At 38.0% G+C, this 18,722-nt stretch overlaps 1 protein-coding gene across 1 annotated transcript; it reads right to left on the bottom strand.

The window, feature by feature from the left end:
• Positions 1 to 1,075: 1,075 nt before the first annotated feature.
• ppp1r14d (protein phosphatase 1 regulatory inhibitor subunit 14D) lies at positions 1,076 to 18,485 on the bottom strand. Its single transcript, XM_060880256.1, has 5 exons — positions 18,387 to 18,485; positions 17,950 to 18,134; positions 10,866 to 10,946; positions 1,599 to 1,631; positions 1,076 to 1,505 (listed from the first exon to the last, which is right to left on the bottom strand). Exons 2-5 carry the CDS (start codon positions 18,121 to 18,123, stop codon positions 1,437 to 1,439), a joined length of 357 nt encoding a protein of 118 aa, XP_060736239.1. The 5' UTR covers positions 18,124 to 18,134; positions 18,387 to 18,485; the 3' UTR covers positions 1,076 to 1,436.
• Between the last annotated feature and the right edge of the window lie 237 nt (positions 18,486 to 18,722).

Here is an 18,722-nt window from a genome sequence, read left to right as displayed (position 1 = left end):
ATTGATATACCATTGTCAAGGCGTTAACCTCATGTCACAACAACAACCACAACAGATTTCAATATGTACTTAATCTACCCCAAATCAGGAAACATTCATAAACCAGATGGGGGAAAAAGTACACCGATCCTACTTCCACAATCATTAATATATTTATATAATTATAAGCCATGTGTTACAAATGAAATACACATGATTAACAAGTAAGTCATGAAGAAGTGTGACTACCGCTATAAAAATCAAATGTATGGCTGTTTGGTGTTCTGGATCACACAGTTGTGTGTCTACATCATGACAAGAATAAAAGACATCAGTCACCAACTCAGAGAAGCAACTGTTGCTGCTTAGAAATTTGGGAAGGGTTATAAGGCCTTTTCCAAACTATATAAAATTCACCTTTCTACAGTATAGTTTATTAATGGGTAGCTTTCAAGACAGTTGCTAATCTTTCTAAGAGTGTGGCCCAGCAAATACAGTCCAAGGTCAGACTGTTTATAATATATAAAAAAGAAAAAACAAGAGATCCATCATGTGACCTACAGCACTGTGTAAGCACATTAAATGTTTATGGTCACGACAGCAGAAGCAGATATACACTGAAAAAGTACGGCTTTTATGGAAGTCTGGCTGGGTTGAAGCTCCTTTTTTCCAAATATAATATAGCAGTATGACTTGGGTTTGTAAAACTGCTCTAAAAAATGCTATTCTCTAAATTTTACCTAATTATAGCGTGAAGGTTTTTTCACTCTTGGTTTCTTGGTTGTTGAAGTTGGTGAGAAGCTGAAATTGAAGTAGGGTGTACTTTGTTTTTCATTGCTGCATCATCCAGGGATTTTCTTGTACAAGTTTTGTGCAATTGAACCTTTGACTCACTTTCTATCCACGTTGATGCAAAATGTTTGGTTGGATGTTTTAAATGAACAACTAGCTTACTTTACGTAAATAAAACTGCATCCTTGCTGCCTTGGTTTAGTGTTGCATGAATGATTCATTTCCTTCAACTGTGGCATTTAACAGTTAATTAGTAAACCAAGAGGAAAACATTTCACAAGGTAGTCAAAGAGTACCAACAGTCTACATTTGAAAAGGGGTCTTCTTTATGATCACATACATTGCTTTCCAGAACAATAAACATATAAATAGGCAACCAAAAATTTACAAGTCACAAAAAAATGGAGTAATAGAGAGTACACTTAGATCTACAGTATGATGTAATGCAATCCTATGTCTGCTAGAAGAAATGTCAGAAATGTACATACAAGATAATACAGTATATATTTTAAAAATGATATTTATGGACAGTTCCCATGTTGACCAACTTGTCAAAGAAAATGTGGTGTTTTTACATAATTCCATTGTCAGATATCGAACTCTATACAAGTGAATATGGATTTTTTTTTTTCCACATTATCTTGCTTGTGGATTTTGACCTTGGACTATTTCTTGAGAGGCCCTGACATCTTGCGCAGCCCCTTCATCCGATAAAGTAACCCGTTGATAAACTCCTGTGAGGACGTAGAAACATACAGTAATGATTTCTCATGTTCCCTTCATAACTTCCCTTCAAAACAGTAAGAGGATGAAGATATGCACTGTACCTCCTTTGGCTTTCCACATTCTTGCAAAAGCTCCTGGTGAGGAAGAAAATAGAAAATTATTCAAACATCATTAAGTTGTACAACCAGTTTAGCCCAGTTAATGAGCCATTAGCTCAGTTTACACAAGAAGATTTTATGATTTCCTTCCTACATACTGTATAGCTATATACATATTCCTGTATATAGCTATATAACACAACTTTGCTGCATTTTTGGGTGTGATTTCTGCTGTTGATTTAAAATAACAATGATTTTAGTCCTATTATAAAAACTAATGTTTCTGAATACATTAGCCCCTTTAATGCAAATTTAATTTCCATAAAAAGACGGTTATCCACTATGTACAATGAAAATCATCTGAATAACTTTTGGTTATGCAGAAACATTTCAACAGTCACAGAGTGACATATGATGCAGTATTTGCAATAAACACAGTTGTCACACAGCCATCTTTCCCTGGTGTATTCTCGTCTAGTTCTCTGCAGGTCAAAAGCGGTTCTGAATTACAAGGAAACATGGCAGTTATCCAGGGTTCATGAAGCCATCGTTTATATACCTAACTAGTGTTCTAGTTCACGTCCTCACATGGATAACCTAGTCCAGAAATGTCTGACTATATGGAAATCACCTTAGGACTATCTAGAAAGGTGATCAGAGATGACTACATTACTCATAAACATGGTGACACCCAGCTGGAAGAAGTATTGACTTCTCTGTCGGGAGTAACACACCTTTAATTGGAGGAGCTATTCCTTATAGTAGAATGTTATGGTGTTTAGACAACCTCAAAATTTCCTCCAAGACAGATGAACAGTTGATCATTGGTCTTGGATGGCTGTTGTCTGGTATACCAAAAAGAGCAAGAACAACTTTGTGGGTTTTCCTTCCTACAGTAAAACTATGATTGTTTTTTTTTTTATCTCGCATTGTCATGTGTGATGGCAGTTGCCACGGAGTGGATAAAAAACCAGACCAAAGTGCAAAATTACATAAAACATCTACAGGAAAAAACTTGGGAAACCTGGTACACAACATTGCAAAAAATAGAACACAAACACTGAAGACACTAAAAAGACGAAACATAGACGGACCAGCGATGAGGACAACGCAAACCACATGCAACGTGGAGGGAATAAATAGGCAGGGTAATTAGGGTCATGTGAGAACGAGCAGGAACACCTCCTAATGTTCTGGCAGGGAATGTCCAAGCATGACCCTGACAGTCTTGTATGTTTTTTATACTATGTGTGTTATATTACACTACACTACAATACTATACTGTATCTTACTACAGTATACCAGGATGTCATACTATTCTATATTCATACTATAATACCTCGCAAACAAGGTTTATAAGACTGACAGTACTCTTACTCCATTACCTGGTGAACCAGAATCAGGATTTATTTATTAATAGAGACTTCTGGATGTCACTCCGTATAAAGGCGTCTGCCAAATGGAAATGATTCAGAAACTGTCGCTCTTCTGTCCAGGGATTCTTTGGCAACAGGACCAAAGTGTAACCCAAGTACACAAGGTAGATTACCTAAAGTTTATTTGCATATGTATGGCAGAGCAATTAGTGCTAACCACATCTGATGCCAGGCATAAACCTGGTTGTGGAAAGTCACCCTAAATTTCCATTTCCATTTATGAAATTCAGTAGATGCCCTTCAGAGCAACGTACAGAGCAAAGTCCTTTCAATCTTAATCAACGAATACATTCTGTTGCTGGTTCACTAGTTAATGGACTGAGAATACCATCAGTCTAAAACTTTGTTGAAAGGTAATATAGCAAGAAAGGCACACAGACGGGGGGCACGTTGGCTTAGTGGTTAGCACGTTCGCTTCACACCTCCAGGGTTGGGGGTTCGATTCCCGCCTCCGCCTTGTGTGTGTGGAGTTTACATGTTCTCCCCGTGCCTCGGGGGTTTCCTCCGGGTACTCCGGTTTCCTCCTCTGGTCCAAAGACATGCATGGTAGGTTGATTGGCATCTCTGGAAAATTGTCTGTAGTGTGTGATTGCGTGAGTGAATGTGTGTGTGTGCCCTGCGATGGGTTGGCACTCCGTCCAGGGTGTATCCTGCCTTGATGTCCGATGATGCCTGAGATGGGCACAGGCTCCCCGTGACCCGAGGTAGTTTGGATAAGCAGTAGAACGTGAGTGAGTGAGAGTGAGGCACACAGACAACACAATTTTTATTTGAGCTTCACAGACTGGTATTTAGACATTGTTTAAATTCAGCCAGTGACTCAATTGTTTCGATATCTAGGGGAAGATCATTTTACCACCAAGGTGACACAACAGAGAAGTGTCTCTGTGTTGCATGACTGTCTTGGCTCCTGAATCAAAGAGTTCTGAACCATGTCTGCTGCCAAGTCATTAACTGTTTTCTTGGGTTCTTTTTATGTTTAGCAGATAACATTAGTCATAGATATTTGCAAAAATTGAGCTGCTGAGCAACAGGGCTTAAATCAGATTCAATTCTGAATTTAAATATGCCAACTGATTATGATGGAAAAGACAGAAATAGAAGCTCAGTGGGTAAGATATTATACTACTACTGGAAGGTTGTAAGTTCAAATCCCAGTATCACTAAGCTGCCACTACTGGGTCCTTGAGCAGGCCCTTAACTCTAATATAATTGCTCAGTTATGTTCAAAAAATAGAGATAAAATGTAGGTTGTTTTGTTTGGCTATAAGTATGTGACGGCAGAACATACATTACACAAAGAACAAAGTTGAATGAGAGGATATCCAGGTGATTCACCTTGTCCTTGGTAGCTAGGAGGGATTAAACAGATCTTTAAGTTTTTTCAATATGTACTTAGATAAGGGTGTCAATTCTTATCTTTCGGTGTGGGTACAAGTTTTCATCCCAACCCAGCAGAAGCCACACCTGAGTCTACTGAAAGCCAAGATCATCTTATTAATCAGGTGGAATCAGGTGTGGCTTCTGCTTGATTGGAATGAAACCTGCACCTTCACTGGCTCTTAGTGGATGCCCTGCATAACTCTTGAATGCTTGCAAACAACACCATATTCATTTTCATTTCAATACTGAAACAGTGTGCCCACAGTGTCAGTTTAGTCTAGTGTTAGTTTTGGTGTTTTAAAATAACGACTATGAATTCATTGCTGAAAAACGTATTTACATAGCTACATACACAGAACAAGAGAGAAATTGGGATTATTATTATTATTATTATTATTATTATTATTATTATTATTATTATTATTACCGTATTTTCTGCACTATAAGGCACACCTAAGAGCCTTAAATTTTCTCAAAAATCGGCCGTGCTTTAAAGTAGTGTTCAGATGTCACTATTCTAAAAGCAAACTATCTCAAATTTTCCCTAATACAGTTGATGTCTGTGACAGATGCTCTGGTTCGCCCTGTACTCTTGCACATATTTTTTTCTTTTAAGAAAATTATTTTTCTTTTAACTTATTCTTTTAATATTAATATTTTTCTTTTAACTTATTCTTTTAACATTAATCTTAATATTTCTTTTAACTTTAAACTTATTTTGACACCATGTCTAAAGTGCTCCTCAAAACCATTAATATTTCTCCGCATGTAGCCATTTTCGGTACTCCTCAAGAATACCACCTCTTTTCATCGGTGCAGTTAGAGGCCCTGGCTTTCACTTCCTTGGTAGTGAGACGCCATCTCCTCCTTAATTGGAAAGCAACAAATGCCCCATCCAGTACACTTTGGATCACTGAGGTCATGTTTTTTTTTAAAACTGGAAAAAATAAGATATTCTAAAAAAGGTAATCTCGCCAAATTTTACAACAAGTGGCAACCATTTATGCAATTTTTCCAAGCTAGCTAGGCCTGACTCCAACATACATTCTTTGTTTTTTTTGTTTTTTTTATATATATATACATGTATATATAATATACATGTATATATAATATATACATATATTTATTTATTTATTTATTTATTTTTAAAAAGGAAAATGTTGTATACAAATATGTTGGTTATTGTTATCCAAGTGTCTTCACGGTTTTTTTGTGTGCAAACCAATAAATATATGAAACAGAAAAATCGGCCGTGCGCCTAATAATCCGGTGCGCCTTATGTGTGCACTGAGTTCCAAAAATCTGTAAAAATGTTGTTGTGCGACTTTGGTAAGCACTCCGCTTGATTGACTGTCGGATCATTTCCCACTGACACAGGGACGTAATACATACACTACATACGCTGGCAGCGATAAACCAATCAGAGAACTTTACGTAATATGTACAGTACGTACGCTTACCTCCGCCACGCCTCCGGTAGGTATACTACCGGTATGATGCAAAAGAACATTTGTTTCTTCCTAACCATTATGCGCTCCACACTCCAGTCTAGTAGGTGGCGGTAAATGCACCTTAAGTTAGTTTGCCATCCACCAATAAAAATCAGAAGAAGAAGAAGAAGAAGAAGACAACATCTGTTTGTCTAAGGACCCCCGAAAATGGCACCAGTGAAGAGACATGCTTACGAGGCACAATTCAAACTACAGGCTATCAGTTACGCGGTTGTAAATGGGAATAGAGCAGCTGCGAAAGAATTCAGCATCAATGAATCTATGGTTCGGAAGTGGAGGAAGCAAGAAAATGAACTGCGCCAAGTTAAGAAGACACAGTAGATGAGGACTTTGATGGATTTGTGGGAGAAGATTGATTAAAAAATAATGAGTGTGGATTGTTAAATAGTAGAATAAAGTTGAACTAAACTCACTGTTTTGCTTCTGTTACCTTTTTTTGTAGACCGTATGTTTTAGCATGCGCCTTATAATACGGTGCGCCTTATGTATGGGTTAAGTACAGAAATAGACCCCGTAATTGAGACTGCGCCTTATAATTCGGTACGCTTTATAGTGCGGAAAATACGGTATTCTTATTATTATTATTAAATCATCTGCTTTAACTTGGATTAAAAACCAATGACTCAATAAATATAAGAGATTTGTCACACAGATATATATTATACATATTTGTATGAATAAATACATATTTCCACTAATGTTTTGTAGTAAAATTATCAGGGTAAAATAAATCATGGTGGGATCCTGGCCAGGGTACTGATTTGGTCTGATTGTACGTTTGGTCCCAATCAGTTCATCAGTATGTTTGGGGGTTTTTCAGACTGGAAGTAAAAGATTATCTATTGATATGGTATGAGCGTTTGAACATGCTATATGACAGAAGAACAGAACAGAAGCCGGGGCATAGAAGCCTTTATTATCACCACATATACATTACAGCATAGTGGAATTCTTTTCTTCACATACCCCAACTGAGGAGGTTGGGGTCAGAGTGCAGGGGCAGCAACTGTATGATACAGCACCCCTGGAGCAAGGAGGGTTAAGGGCCTTGCTCAAGGGCCCAGCAGTGGCAGCTTGGCTGTGCTGGGCCTTGAACCCCGATCCTCCGATCAACAACCCAGAGCCATAACCAGTTGAGCCACCACTGCCCAAAGTATTTATTCTGCTACTGTAGATTACAGTCACATTTTTAGTAGGTTTTTCCTCTTATTCTCTTTTGAGACCCTACAGTTCATATGATGACATCATATTTTCTCCCTGCTATACATGCATACAGTGTCTCCAGAAGCTGTACACCCACTAGTGATTATTTCTCTTTTTACTCATTTACCTACAAAAAAATCAAGCAAACACTGGATGATTGATAAAGTCATGAAAGTATTCACCCCCTTTCTTTTAACAAATTAAATTGTGACTAGTGTTTTTAAATCAACATATGACCAATTTTATGGTTAAACAATAAATATCTTTTACTTCGGGAGGTTTCAAAAGATACATTCAGTCCTGCCATCATGAGGTTCAATTAACTGTCCTTAAAGCTTCAAAATGAAGGAGGAAAAAAATGGAGAAGGTGAAGCATTGAACCTTCCTAGGAGCACTGTGAAATCCATTATTACAAATTGGAAGAAATATAGCACAATCCAGACACTGACAATCAGTCCATCCTTTCTGAAAAAAAAACTGAGCAAGAAGCACCTTTACCTTTACGCTTACAAGGTTTTTTCTTACAAAGCCCTGGAGTTATGGAACAGCTGTGCATTTGGTGTTCAGGACCGAAAACATATTTGTTTAGTCAAGCCTTTTGTGATTAGTTAGGCCTTTTGCACTTGATTATTTAGTGTAGAAGGGAATTATTTTATAATTGCAAATTGATGTCACCCAGATGAGGATGGGTTCCCTTTTGAATATGGTTCCTCTCAAGGTTTCTTCCTCATGTCATGACAGTTTTGTGTTGCCCCTGGATTGCTCTTTAGGGATACATTTAAATAAAAAAGTTATCATTTATATTACATTTTTTTATATTCCTGTTTTTTTTTCTTTGTAAAAATTGTCCATTGTTAAAATACTGTACAGATAAAAAAAAATTTTGAACTGAATTGAAAGCAGGAGAATAGGAGTAATAGAGCTCACTAGCTGAAATAAGTGAAGTTGTGCAAGCCTCATAGATACCTATGGCACCTACAGTATGGAAGTGTGGACAGAAGGAAGTCACATCTAAGAAAGGTTAACATAAAGTCATGCCTGGAGTTTGCTGTGAGAAGCTCTGAGAAATTTTGAAAAAGTATTTTCAGCCATTTGGTCTAAATGCTGGTAGCACAGTTGCATTAGTGGTTAGCAGGTTTGCTTCACACCTCTGGGGTGGAGTTGTGATTCATGGCTCCATTGTCTGTGTGTGGCTTGTGCATGTTCTCTATGTGGTTCATGGAACTCCTCCAGATACTATGACTTCCTCCCGAGCAGTACAGAAAACGGATGGTCTAAAATGCTAATATGGTTGGCACAGCCCAAAATATAGCCCACTACCAAGGTAACACCATTATCAGCATCAAGGGCAATGATGATAGCATCATGTGCTGGATGAATTGGAAATACAAGCAATTTCTTCAGGAAAACTCTGTCTGTGTCTAGTGAGGAAATATACATCCCAACAGGACAATGACCCAAAGCACAGAGCAAAAACAACAAAGACATCAATTCTAGACTTAAATCCAATCGAACATCTGTGGCATGACCTGAAAATTACTGTCAACTTACAGTATGTTCTTCATCAGTTTCAGCAGAGTTGGTTGATGTTTGTTGAGCATTGCAAGAAAATGCCAAAATCAAAATTTCATAGAGGCATATATGTGACAACTGAAAGCAGTCGTTGCAGTAAATTCACTGTGAGGGTGATTTTTTTTTCAAATACACTGTAAGCAGGGCTTCCTATTTCTATTTTTCTGATGACATCTTAGTGGTTTATTTAATGTCTGTAGCCAACTTAAAAACATTTGCATACATATAAAAAAGGACTAATGAATGCTTGGTTGATTACTAAAGTCAACTTATATCTAAGACTCTTGTCTTGTCTTCAGAAGCCATGGATGAACAAGGAGTTTTGGCTCCCGCTGCAGGCCTGTAACACTGTAACCAATAAAGGCCAAGCACTGCTATAAGCTAAAGTTAGAGGAACACTTCTCCAACTCTGACCACAGACGCATGTGGCAGGGCATCCACTACAGATGTCTCATTCCTGAACGAGCTGAATGACCTATTCCGATGTCTATGCTGCACTGGGCAGGATCAACTCATGCAAGGCTATCGGACCAGATGGCATCCAATAATAAAACATATGCAAGAATGCTGTTAGTGGAATTTGGCTCAGCATTTAATACTGTCATCCCTTTTAAGCTGTTCACCAAATTTGGGGATCTAGGCATCGACACTTCCCTCTGTCACTGGATTGTCATATGGACTTTCTGACCAACAGACCCCAGCATGTCAGATCAGGCCACATCCACTATGCCAACATCACCTTTAACACAAGTGTACAGTACCACAGGGCTGTGTGCTGAGCCTGTTCCTCTATTCCCTCTTCACTCAAGACTGCAGGACTGTGCATGGATCTAATTTTATGATCAAGTTTGCTGATGACACCACTGTGATTGGCCTCATCACCAACAAGGATGAGGCAGCCAACAGGGAAGAGGTACAACTTATGGCCGCATGGTGCGCCGACAACAAACTGCTCCCTAATACCAGCTAAACAAAAGAGCTCAACAAAGAGTTGCCGGTTGAACTTGTCTCCAGCTTCAAGTTCCTGGGATCCACATCTCAGAGGACCTGTCCTGGACCACTAACACCTCTAGCCTGGTCAAGAAAGTACACCAGTGCCTGTTTTTTTTGAGGACACTAAAGACACATCACCTGTCTTCAGCCATCCTGGTGAACTTTTGTCCCCCTACCATAGGCGCCTCCGCCAAAAAACAGTAGACTGAGGAACAGCTTTTTCCCCTAGGGCTGTCTCCTTATTTAACTCTGCCTCTCCCACCCGACACCACTGCCTACCAACCCCTGTATATTATGTCAATAGCACCTGTATATTTGTCTATATAATATATAACACCCTGTATATCATGTCTATAGCACCCAACCAGTATATCTTATCCATAGCATATTCATCTGTATATTATCCTGTTCATACTTTAAATTCTGTACTCATAGTTTAAATAATGTACATCTTGCACTTGCTGCTTATTGCACTTCTGGTTAAATGCCAAACTGCATTTCGGTGTCTTGTACTTGTACATGTGTAATGACAATAAAGTAGAGTCTAATCTAATCTAATCTAATCTTGTATTAGGATTCTTCATGTTGAAACTCACCAATCACAGATCATAGATGTTGATAAAATACAAATAGTGAGGAAGCACACACCGTAATAGTTGTCTCAAGAGAACAAACATTAATCTGTTTAAAAGATTATGTCATAAAATGTAATGACTTCCAGTGGAAGTCTGGTGGATTTGGTTTCCTATGTGGTGTTTTTTCTTGGCATATTTAGTTCTGTGGCTAACCGAGCCTACTGTTGTGGGTTGTAATTGTGCTGGTGCCAATAAAAGCAAGTGTAATGCTTCCTGTCTGAGATTCTTTCTCAACAACATCACAATATAGAATAAAAATAAACAAGATTAAATATTAAACATAGTAAATCAGGACTGATATGAGTTTGGATATAATACTGTATGTTCGAATAGAGGAGCACAATTGAGTATAGAGCAATTATTCAACAATGTTAAGAACACAGTTAGAATTCCTCATCATCATCATCATCATATCAAACAATTCCTTAGCCAGTACAAAAATATATGACTTATAGTATGGTCCCCTGTTATACTGTTGTAAGTAGAATTATGCATGGAGGTGCATTATGAAATGATAAAGAACAATGTAGAACTTACATGTAGTCTGGTTCTCTGTTCTTCATCTGAGAGCTCCAGAAGTTCATCAATGTCAATCTCTAACTCAGGAATTTCTTCCTCCTGGGGAGAGATGTGAGATGTGAAGTGATAAGCTTTGATACAGGAACCATATTTAATTTCTGCAAATGATAACTTTAGAATTCATTGGAAAATAAACAGTACCCTTATTATTATGATTGCAAGCACATCAGAAACATTTTAAATGCAATTCTTTGCAGATTGAATTGTAATTAAGTTGTAATTAAATTGTAATGACAGATTCATTTTAATTCAGATAATACAGAGACACAATGGTCTTAAAGGTAGTGGGATGTGATTGGTTTGAAAAGAAGGACATTACCAATTATCTGGAGAGATACGGTAAGATACTCAAGCTGCCACTCTTGGGTAGCTGGAACACTTGGACCGAACCTCCTGGTTTTCTCCTACTTTTAAAATATAAGCTGATGGATAGAGAGGCTGCACTAAATTGCCCATAGGTGTGAATAGGTATGTTTATGGGTGTGTGTGAACAGAACTCTGATTGATACACATCGATCTGGGGTGAATTCTCATACTTTGAACCAGTGCTACTGGGATAGGTTTCAGATCCGTGACACCAACCATGGTAAAGTGGTTACTGAAAACGAATGAATGAATGAAAGAATGACATACTACCTGTCTCCCAATCAAAGTACAGTATATGTGTGAATCCAATCAGCACCAGGTTTCGAACAATTCTTAGACATCTAAAATCCAACATTGTGAAGTCTGTGGATCAGCATGGCATGGTCTAGAAATCCCCATTTATCAATTGCAATTGAAGAAATCTCCAAAAACAAGACCGAAATCCCAAATTGCTGAAACAATTGATAAAAAGATTTAAAAGTACAGTGATTATAGGTATTATAGGTATTATAGGTGCTATTGTTAATATGTAACCCTGCTACCAGCTTTCCATAAAAAAAGATGTTTTTCAACTGCCATTATTGGGTTTAACTATACACAGAGAGAAAGGACAAATTTAGGTAGAAATATGTTAAATATATGATGTTAATGTTAAATATATGACTCACTCTGAACTAAGTTTGATCTTGAAGAGAGATACAATTATAGAGAGCCTAAAATGGCTTAACAGAAAAGGGATGCAAGAGTCTTAAAAGAAAAAGAAATTGTGTAAATATAGTGATCAGGGAAACAAAATACATATTTCTGAAAGTTCCAACAGTAAGTTGGTTATTTCTACTTCTAAAACTTGATGTGAAACATAACCTAATGTCTGTTATTATGTTGTACTGCTCACACTTACTTCACATTAAAAGGAACTGATCTAACTGGATATTGAAGTGAGTATGCCTTTAATTAGGGGAGCACGAAGGCTTAATGTTTACTGTGCTAGCCTCACACATCTGGGATTAGGTGTCAGGTCTCTGCCTCGACTTTGGCCATGTGCCTTTTGTTTGTTTCATGTTCACGTGTCTGCCCCGCCCTTGTCTTTTCCGCCCCGCCTCTGCACACCTGTCCCATATGTTTAATGATTATTTGTATTATTTAATTGAGCCGCGTTGCCTCGTGCAGCGCGGAATCCTATTGTCTCCTGTTATTGTCTTCATGTCTGGTTTTGTCTGTGTCCTGTTTCGTGTTTGTTTTTTAAGTTATTAAACCCTGTTTTTGTTAAGCTGTCCTGCATTTGGGTCCATTTTTATCCCGCGTTCGCTGACATTAGGGGTTGATTCGTGAAATTGGAAATTGAATAGCGATTCCTCTGGGTACTCCAGTTTTCCCCCAACATCCAAAGACATGTGCTGTAGGCTGACTGCCATCTCTAAATTGTCAATGTTTGAATGTGTGCGATTGTGCCCTGTGATCAGTTGGGGCCACCAATGGACGTTGTCCCCTGCCTTGTTTTCATCAGTACCTTGTGCTCCAGATTCTCCACAGCCCTACATAGAAAATGGATGAATGGAAGGCTTGCCTTTAATTACCTATTGATAATATATTTATCACGCTTTTCACTCTGCACCACTTTACCACCTCCACTGATAAGCAGGAAGAGACTAAAAGTATACAATACCACATCTCATTTTACTTTCTACCACAAAAATGGCCAAGCCTTTAAACTGGGATTTTATAAAGGTAATGATTGGATACCACATGCAAAAGAAGTAGCTATTCCATCTTTTATGTTTATTTGTTTTTTTTGTTTTTTTATTTATTTTGTCTCATGGACAGTTTCATGAGATTTTCTAATAGTTCCACAAAATGGATTCTGAAATAACAGTAAAAAGGTTACTATTTACAAAAATTTATTTGAATAATACAATATAATTAATGAATGTAATTTGCACCCAGTATTTGTCATGAGCTCTCAGTCTAACTGTGACACTGCAGCTTCTCTACTCCAATGAAGACAGACTGAGCAGCTTCATTGAGTCCTGTAATGTCAGTAACTAATGGTCGGTAACTAATATTTACACTTAAATATATTGCAAGATTATGACCATGAATTCCCCAGTGGGCCCCAAACTGTAATCTAAAAACAATACACTGTCTTTAGTAAAATGCTCAAAAGGAAATACAAATCCATGACCACTGCTATGGGAGACAACAATATTAGCATAATAATTGCAATGAAAACTATGCTAACTCACTTTTTTTAACATATAAAAAGAAAGTATTATATTGACCTTTGCTTATTAACTCTTAAGCAATATAATACTCAATTGTAGTGGATATAGACCTTTTAAGGCTCTGGGGGCATTTAAAGATTTGAAGTCTTCTCTCCATCTATCATCATTTATCTACACTAGAGCCAAAAATTATTGTGTGGTTGAAGCTCCAGCAGCTGAATAATTTATTTCAAGGTAAGCCTTACCATTTTGGGCAGAGTCTGCTCTAGTGTCAAATCCTAACATCACTCTTGTTTGAAAGTCAGTGCTTGCAAGGCTAATGTCTATTACGTATTCATCCTTACACCACTTCCTGCGAGACTCAGAGGACATTTCTACTTAAAACATGTCACGAAACAGAAGATATAAAGGATACATCCTATGTAAAAATCTTTGATATGAGGTTTTTTGTGATACAATATTTTGTGCACAGTTGCACAGTTAAACACTCTGTCAGGAAGCCTGTCATAGAAACTCAGGATGTTTTCCGTACGTCCCAATATTAGTCTAGTGGACAGGAAGACAGCACTGCCAATATTAGCCTGTGCTTGTTATTAAAGTTCAAGCTCAAGTCATTGAGTATTATTACAAAACACTACAAGTGTGTTTATTTTATGTTTGTTTCCTTAGTTTATTACATGATTTCACTTTGCGTTGACTATATTGATATTTATGTTGAGAATATAGACATGATAATATATTTTGATTGTATTATGCACATGTTGTTGATGTAACTATGTAAGTCATGTAATCGTAACACACATCTTCACAGAATATTGTGTGTGATTATATCTCTTTATTGTTCCTTCAGACCAGATACCAGATACAGATATCATTATCATGGATAACTTTGGAGCATACAACAGAGGCTGTTCAATAAATGCATCTTTGTAAAGAATATCTTTGTAGTGAGGCTTCATTACACAAACAGTAATCCTGTTTCTAATACTGAACCTTTCCTATTTCTCTGTTCAGCACAGGGCTATCACATTTTTAATTGATGGCCCTATGATAGCTTTCTTATAGCCGAAGTGCTTTTTAGCTGCGCTTCCATGCATGCACCTAAACTTCTATTCAAACAACTTTGAAGGAGGAAGTCATCCTGTAGTCATCAAATGCAGTCAAAGATGCACAGAGCTTCTGTGGCATCCAACCAGTGGCTGAATGCATTAGAGATGAGCATGAATAATTAATTTGGTGACACAGGGGACCGACGGTAAACGCTTCCACATGAAGACTCGGCATACCCGGAGCGTAACCTTTCAGCCAAGCCATGCAAAATTCAGCCTCTTTATTGACCGTGTGGACAAATGCATTGCCACTCATGTACTGTGACTTAGCACCTTGTTGAGTGCTTTCTTCAGCTTAATAGCTAATTGCTATTACAAAGGAAACTGGCAATTACAGTACTTGCTGTTTGTGTGGCATCTTCTAAAAAAAGAAAAGAAAAATACATGCTACTATATTAGTGAGATTATAGTATGGACATTTAGCCATTCCAGAGAGATTCTTTATTAATGTACTGAAAGAAAGAAAGCAATGAACTCTTCAGTAACATTACAACCATCTGAATCAGCACTTTAGTGGTCATGGCCTCTAAAAAGCCTTAAAGGAAGGAGAAGAAATATTGTATACATCAGCTGCACCACAGGAGGACATCAGCCTCAACAATCTGCTTAATATCTTTTGGAAAGCACTCGGCATACATCACCTAAAAACACCATAGAGACTGAAAGCCTCAGGAAACCTTTCATGTTCTGCACTTATACTGCCTGCTTTTGAATATACATAATATGAATGGATACAATTAAACAGCCTCAATTCAACAGTACGACCGATGAAAAAATATGTCCCAATCATGTGAAGCAGAGGAACAAAAAATCAGACAGTGCTGGGGGGCATGCTGTCTGTCTGTCCTTTTCAATTGCTGATATCTGAGAAAAAAGAATTTCTCAGTGCTGTAATGTATATGTGACAAATGAATGCTTCTTCTTCTATTCTGTCTAAAAAAAACAGACCATTACAAAGATAAGTGTGTCATTGAACAGCCCACAGAGCAATAGCATGGTGCATACCACAGACACCCTAATAAATATTTGCATATTAGTGCATTTTAATTGGCATTCATTTTGATAATAATGCCGTAAGATATTATATGCAGGCTACAACACCATAAAATGTGTCTGAATGGGTGTCTTTGTATTTAAACATTCCCAAACTTCAGAGGCATTGCCATCTCACAGGTTCCCACTTCAGTCTTAAGCTTAGGTTATTGTCTTTGTTATTGTTATTGTCCTCCAATATCCATTAGGGTTTCCTTTGGGTTGTTCAGTGTCCTCCTGTCATCCAGCAAGATAGATTGGCTACACTAAATTGCAGCTAGGTGTGAATTAGCAAGTTAACATGTTTGTGTACAGTATGTGGCCCTGCAATGAACTGGTGTCATATGATGGACGTGTCCCCACTTTACCCCCACTGTTCTGGGCTAGGTTTAAGATACACCACAAGCCTGACTAGGATAAACCAGTTAACAAAGATAAATGAATGAATGTCAATTGTTTCATATTTGCATGTGTGAGACCGTGTTAGGATTTTCATTAGCTTTCAGCTATCCATAAAGATTTATAAAACAGTAACATGAATCAATTTGATGGAGACTGAACAGAATGGTAACAGCACTAGACTTCCTCCGTTGTAAAAAGGTAACTTCAGGTCAGCTACTGTAGAAGGTCTTTTGTTTAAAAACTATTTGACATTATTTAGTTAGATATAAAATTGATGAAACGTTTATCGGTAATGAAAAGTAATGAAAAGGTTGTTTGTTCATTTATTATTATTTAGATTTTAAATGAATGTGTTTGGTTTAGTCCTATTTAGACACTGTACAGTAAACAGACCTTCTGCAGACTGTTTTGAACCTGTCATGTACTGGTTCTCTACCAGCTTATCAAGTGATTCCTACAAATATGTCTGTTTATGGTTATTAAAATTTATGAGATTGTCTCTAGTCCATGATTGTCTCTAGTCCATAGTATGACTTGGCAACATACAGTAATGTTGAGAATCAGTTAATGACATTCTGTAGTTGGCTTGTTGACTGTGTGTGGAATTTCTAACGCAGGCTATTCAAATAAAGGGTGCCCAGAGATTTCAATATATTATAGTTTCTTTTAATTTCATTAAATGCTTACAAGTCACAAATGATCAACAAATACAAGCTAGCTTTTACAAAGTGAATCTACACTAAACTTAATCAACACAAAAAGTGTTCGTCTTTCCTGTTCATCTGTGAGCTGAACCTCATACGGATCCTGGCAGTCTACAATAGGTAGGAGTTGTGTGGTTTTTCTGCCATACACCACCTGACACTGTCACACTGTCAAGAGAATTCTGACAATCAACAGAAGTCTGAAACTGAGACAGGAATTGAGATTTACAACTCAAAAACGAGTCAGCTTTTTACTTTTCAGTCTTGGTCCTAGAGTTACCCAAATCATTTCAAACTATAAAACTATTCAAATGCTTCCATTAAGGAAAGCAAACATCATATACCGTTTAGAACTGAGTGCCATAATTGCAGTTTCCTGTCTTACTGTGTTTGTGTCCTCTTGTTGTCTTCATCATAATCAGCATTTGTATTAGCACTCATTATATTTGCATTTGCAATATTTGCATTATTTGAATTATTTTGCATCTTTGTTTCATTGTGTCTCATTGAGCATCTGTTTTGACGATCGCACATGAGAGCAAGAGCCTTCTCACCATGGTATCTCCAGAGACAGCTGAGTTCATTTCCTATAACCCTCACAATTACCTTCACATGTTTTCATATTAGTTAAGTGCTCATTGGATTAAAAAAAAAAACATTAGACAGATGAGCAAATGAGAATATCACCCAGCAGTAATGTTTTAAAGAGATCATACTTTAAATGTATGTCTAAGCCCATTTCAAATCTAGGGAAAACTTTGTAGATATTTAGCAGGGAAAGGCCTTGTGTTAATTGGGCCATAAAATGGCTTAGTTTAAAGACAAGCAATTGTAAGTTGAGTTATTATTTCTTGCCAGAACTCTGCCTCAGCAGGGAGGCATATGAGAATACCTAAAGTCAGATAGCATCACTGAAGTGATATACATAACGAGCCATCTGAAGTAGTGGTGTGAGACAGCAGAACAGATCTCACCTATCACTTCTTCATTGCAACATCCAGATCAGTACCACAGTGCAAAATTATTCCTGTAGTAATTTTAGAATTTGGTGTGGCAGCTAAACTGGTTAATTGATCATTCATAAAGACTGAAGCTGTGCAGCCATGTCTTTAGAGAACTACTTTATACCCAAACAAACACACAACAATCGTAAGACCTACAGTGAGCAGTCTAACATGAACTACCTCTGACCGCTCTTGTCTCTTACCTCACAGTCGTAAAGCAGGTGCAGCTGCCCGTCGATCCACTCCTCAATGTCCAATCTCCTCTGGAGGTCTTTACGGTTGTATTTCACTGTTAGTTTGCCCAGCTTGCGATGGGGGGGCTCCTCATCTTTGGTCTGAAACATCACCCTTGACTGGGTGCCTGGTTCCGACGCCATGGCTGCCACGGCTGCACACAAACCAGGGACAGCAATCAGCAAGCCGTCTCTCTCTCTCTGTCTCTCTCGCGCTCTCTTTCTCTCTCTCTCTCTCTCTCGCCCCCTTTCTCTCACCCCCTCTCTCTCACACTGTCTCCTCCTGCTCTCTTTGCTTGGACCTCTCAGAATCGCTCCTTACACATTGAACAACAGCCTCTCTTGCTGGCTTTCTATTACAGCTCTTCTTCTCTCTGTATTCCTCTCACTGTGTTTCAGTTACTTACACGCTCGCCGCCTGTTCCTCGGAGGCTTGTAATGGAAGACGCCTTTTTTTGTGTCTGAGACAGAGAGAGAGACAGACAGAGTGAGAAAGAGAGAGTGTGTGTGCTATTTCCTTGAGTGTTTTATGAGAGTCCACGGGCACAGGTCATAAAGGACTGATAAGCTGAAGAGTGTAAGATGATTGACAGAGGGCAGTGTACTTAAAAACGCCCAATGTTATGTCACCTCCACACAGCTATATTCAAACACCGTACGCTGTAAATAGCTTAATGGAGGGGAAAATATTACATGTTGCTGCAATATATCTGCTCACTCTGTATACCCACAGATTTCTGGGA

This window comes from Tachysurus vachellii, chromosome 10 (assembly GCF_030014155.1).
Source record: "Tachysurus vachellii isolate PV-2020 chromosome 10, HZAU_Pvac_v1, whole genome shotgun sequence".
NCBI classification, from domain to species: Eukaryota; Metazoa; Chordata; class Actinopteri; order Siluriformes; family Bagridae; genus Tachysurus; species Tachysurus vachellii.
This window is presented reverse-complemented; position numbering and strand designations above follow the sequence as displayed.

Excerpts from the sequence above, each read along its gene's own strand:
- ppp1r14d (XM_060880256.1), bottom strand. The coding sequence starts at position 18,123 with ATGGCGTCGGAACCAGGCACCCAGTCAAGGGTGATGTTTCAGACCAAA. Across the intron at positions 10,947-17,949 it reads ACCTGCTTTACGACTGTGAG|GAGGAAGAAATTCCTGAGTT; the intron begins GTAAGAGACAAG and ends ATCTCTCCCCAG. Across the intron at positions 1,632-10,865 it reads AACAGAGAACCAGACTACAT|GAGCTTTTGCAAGAATGTGG; the intron begins GTAAGTTCTACA and ends CTTCCTCACCAG.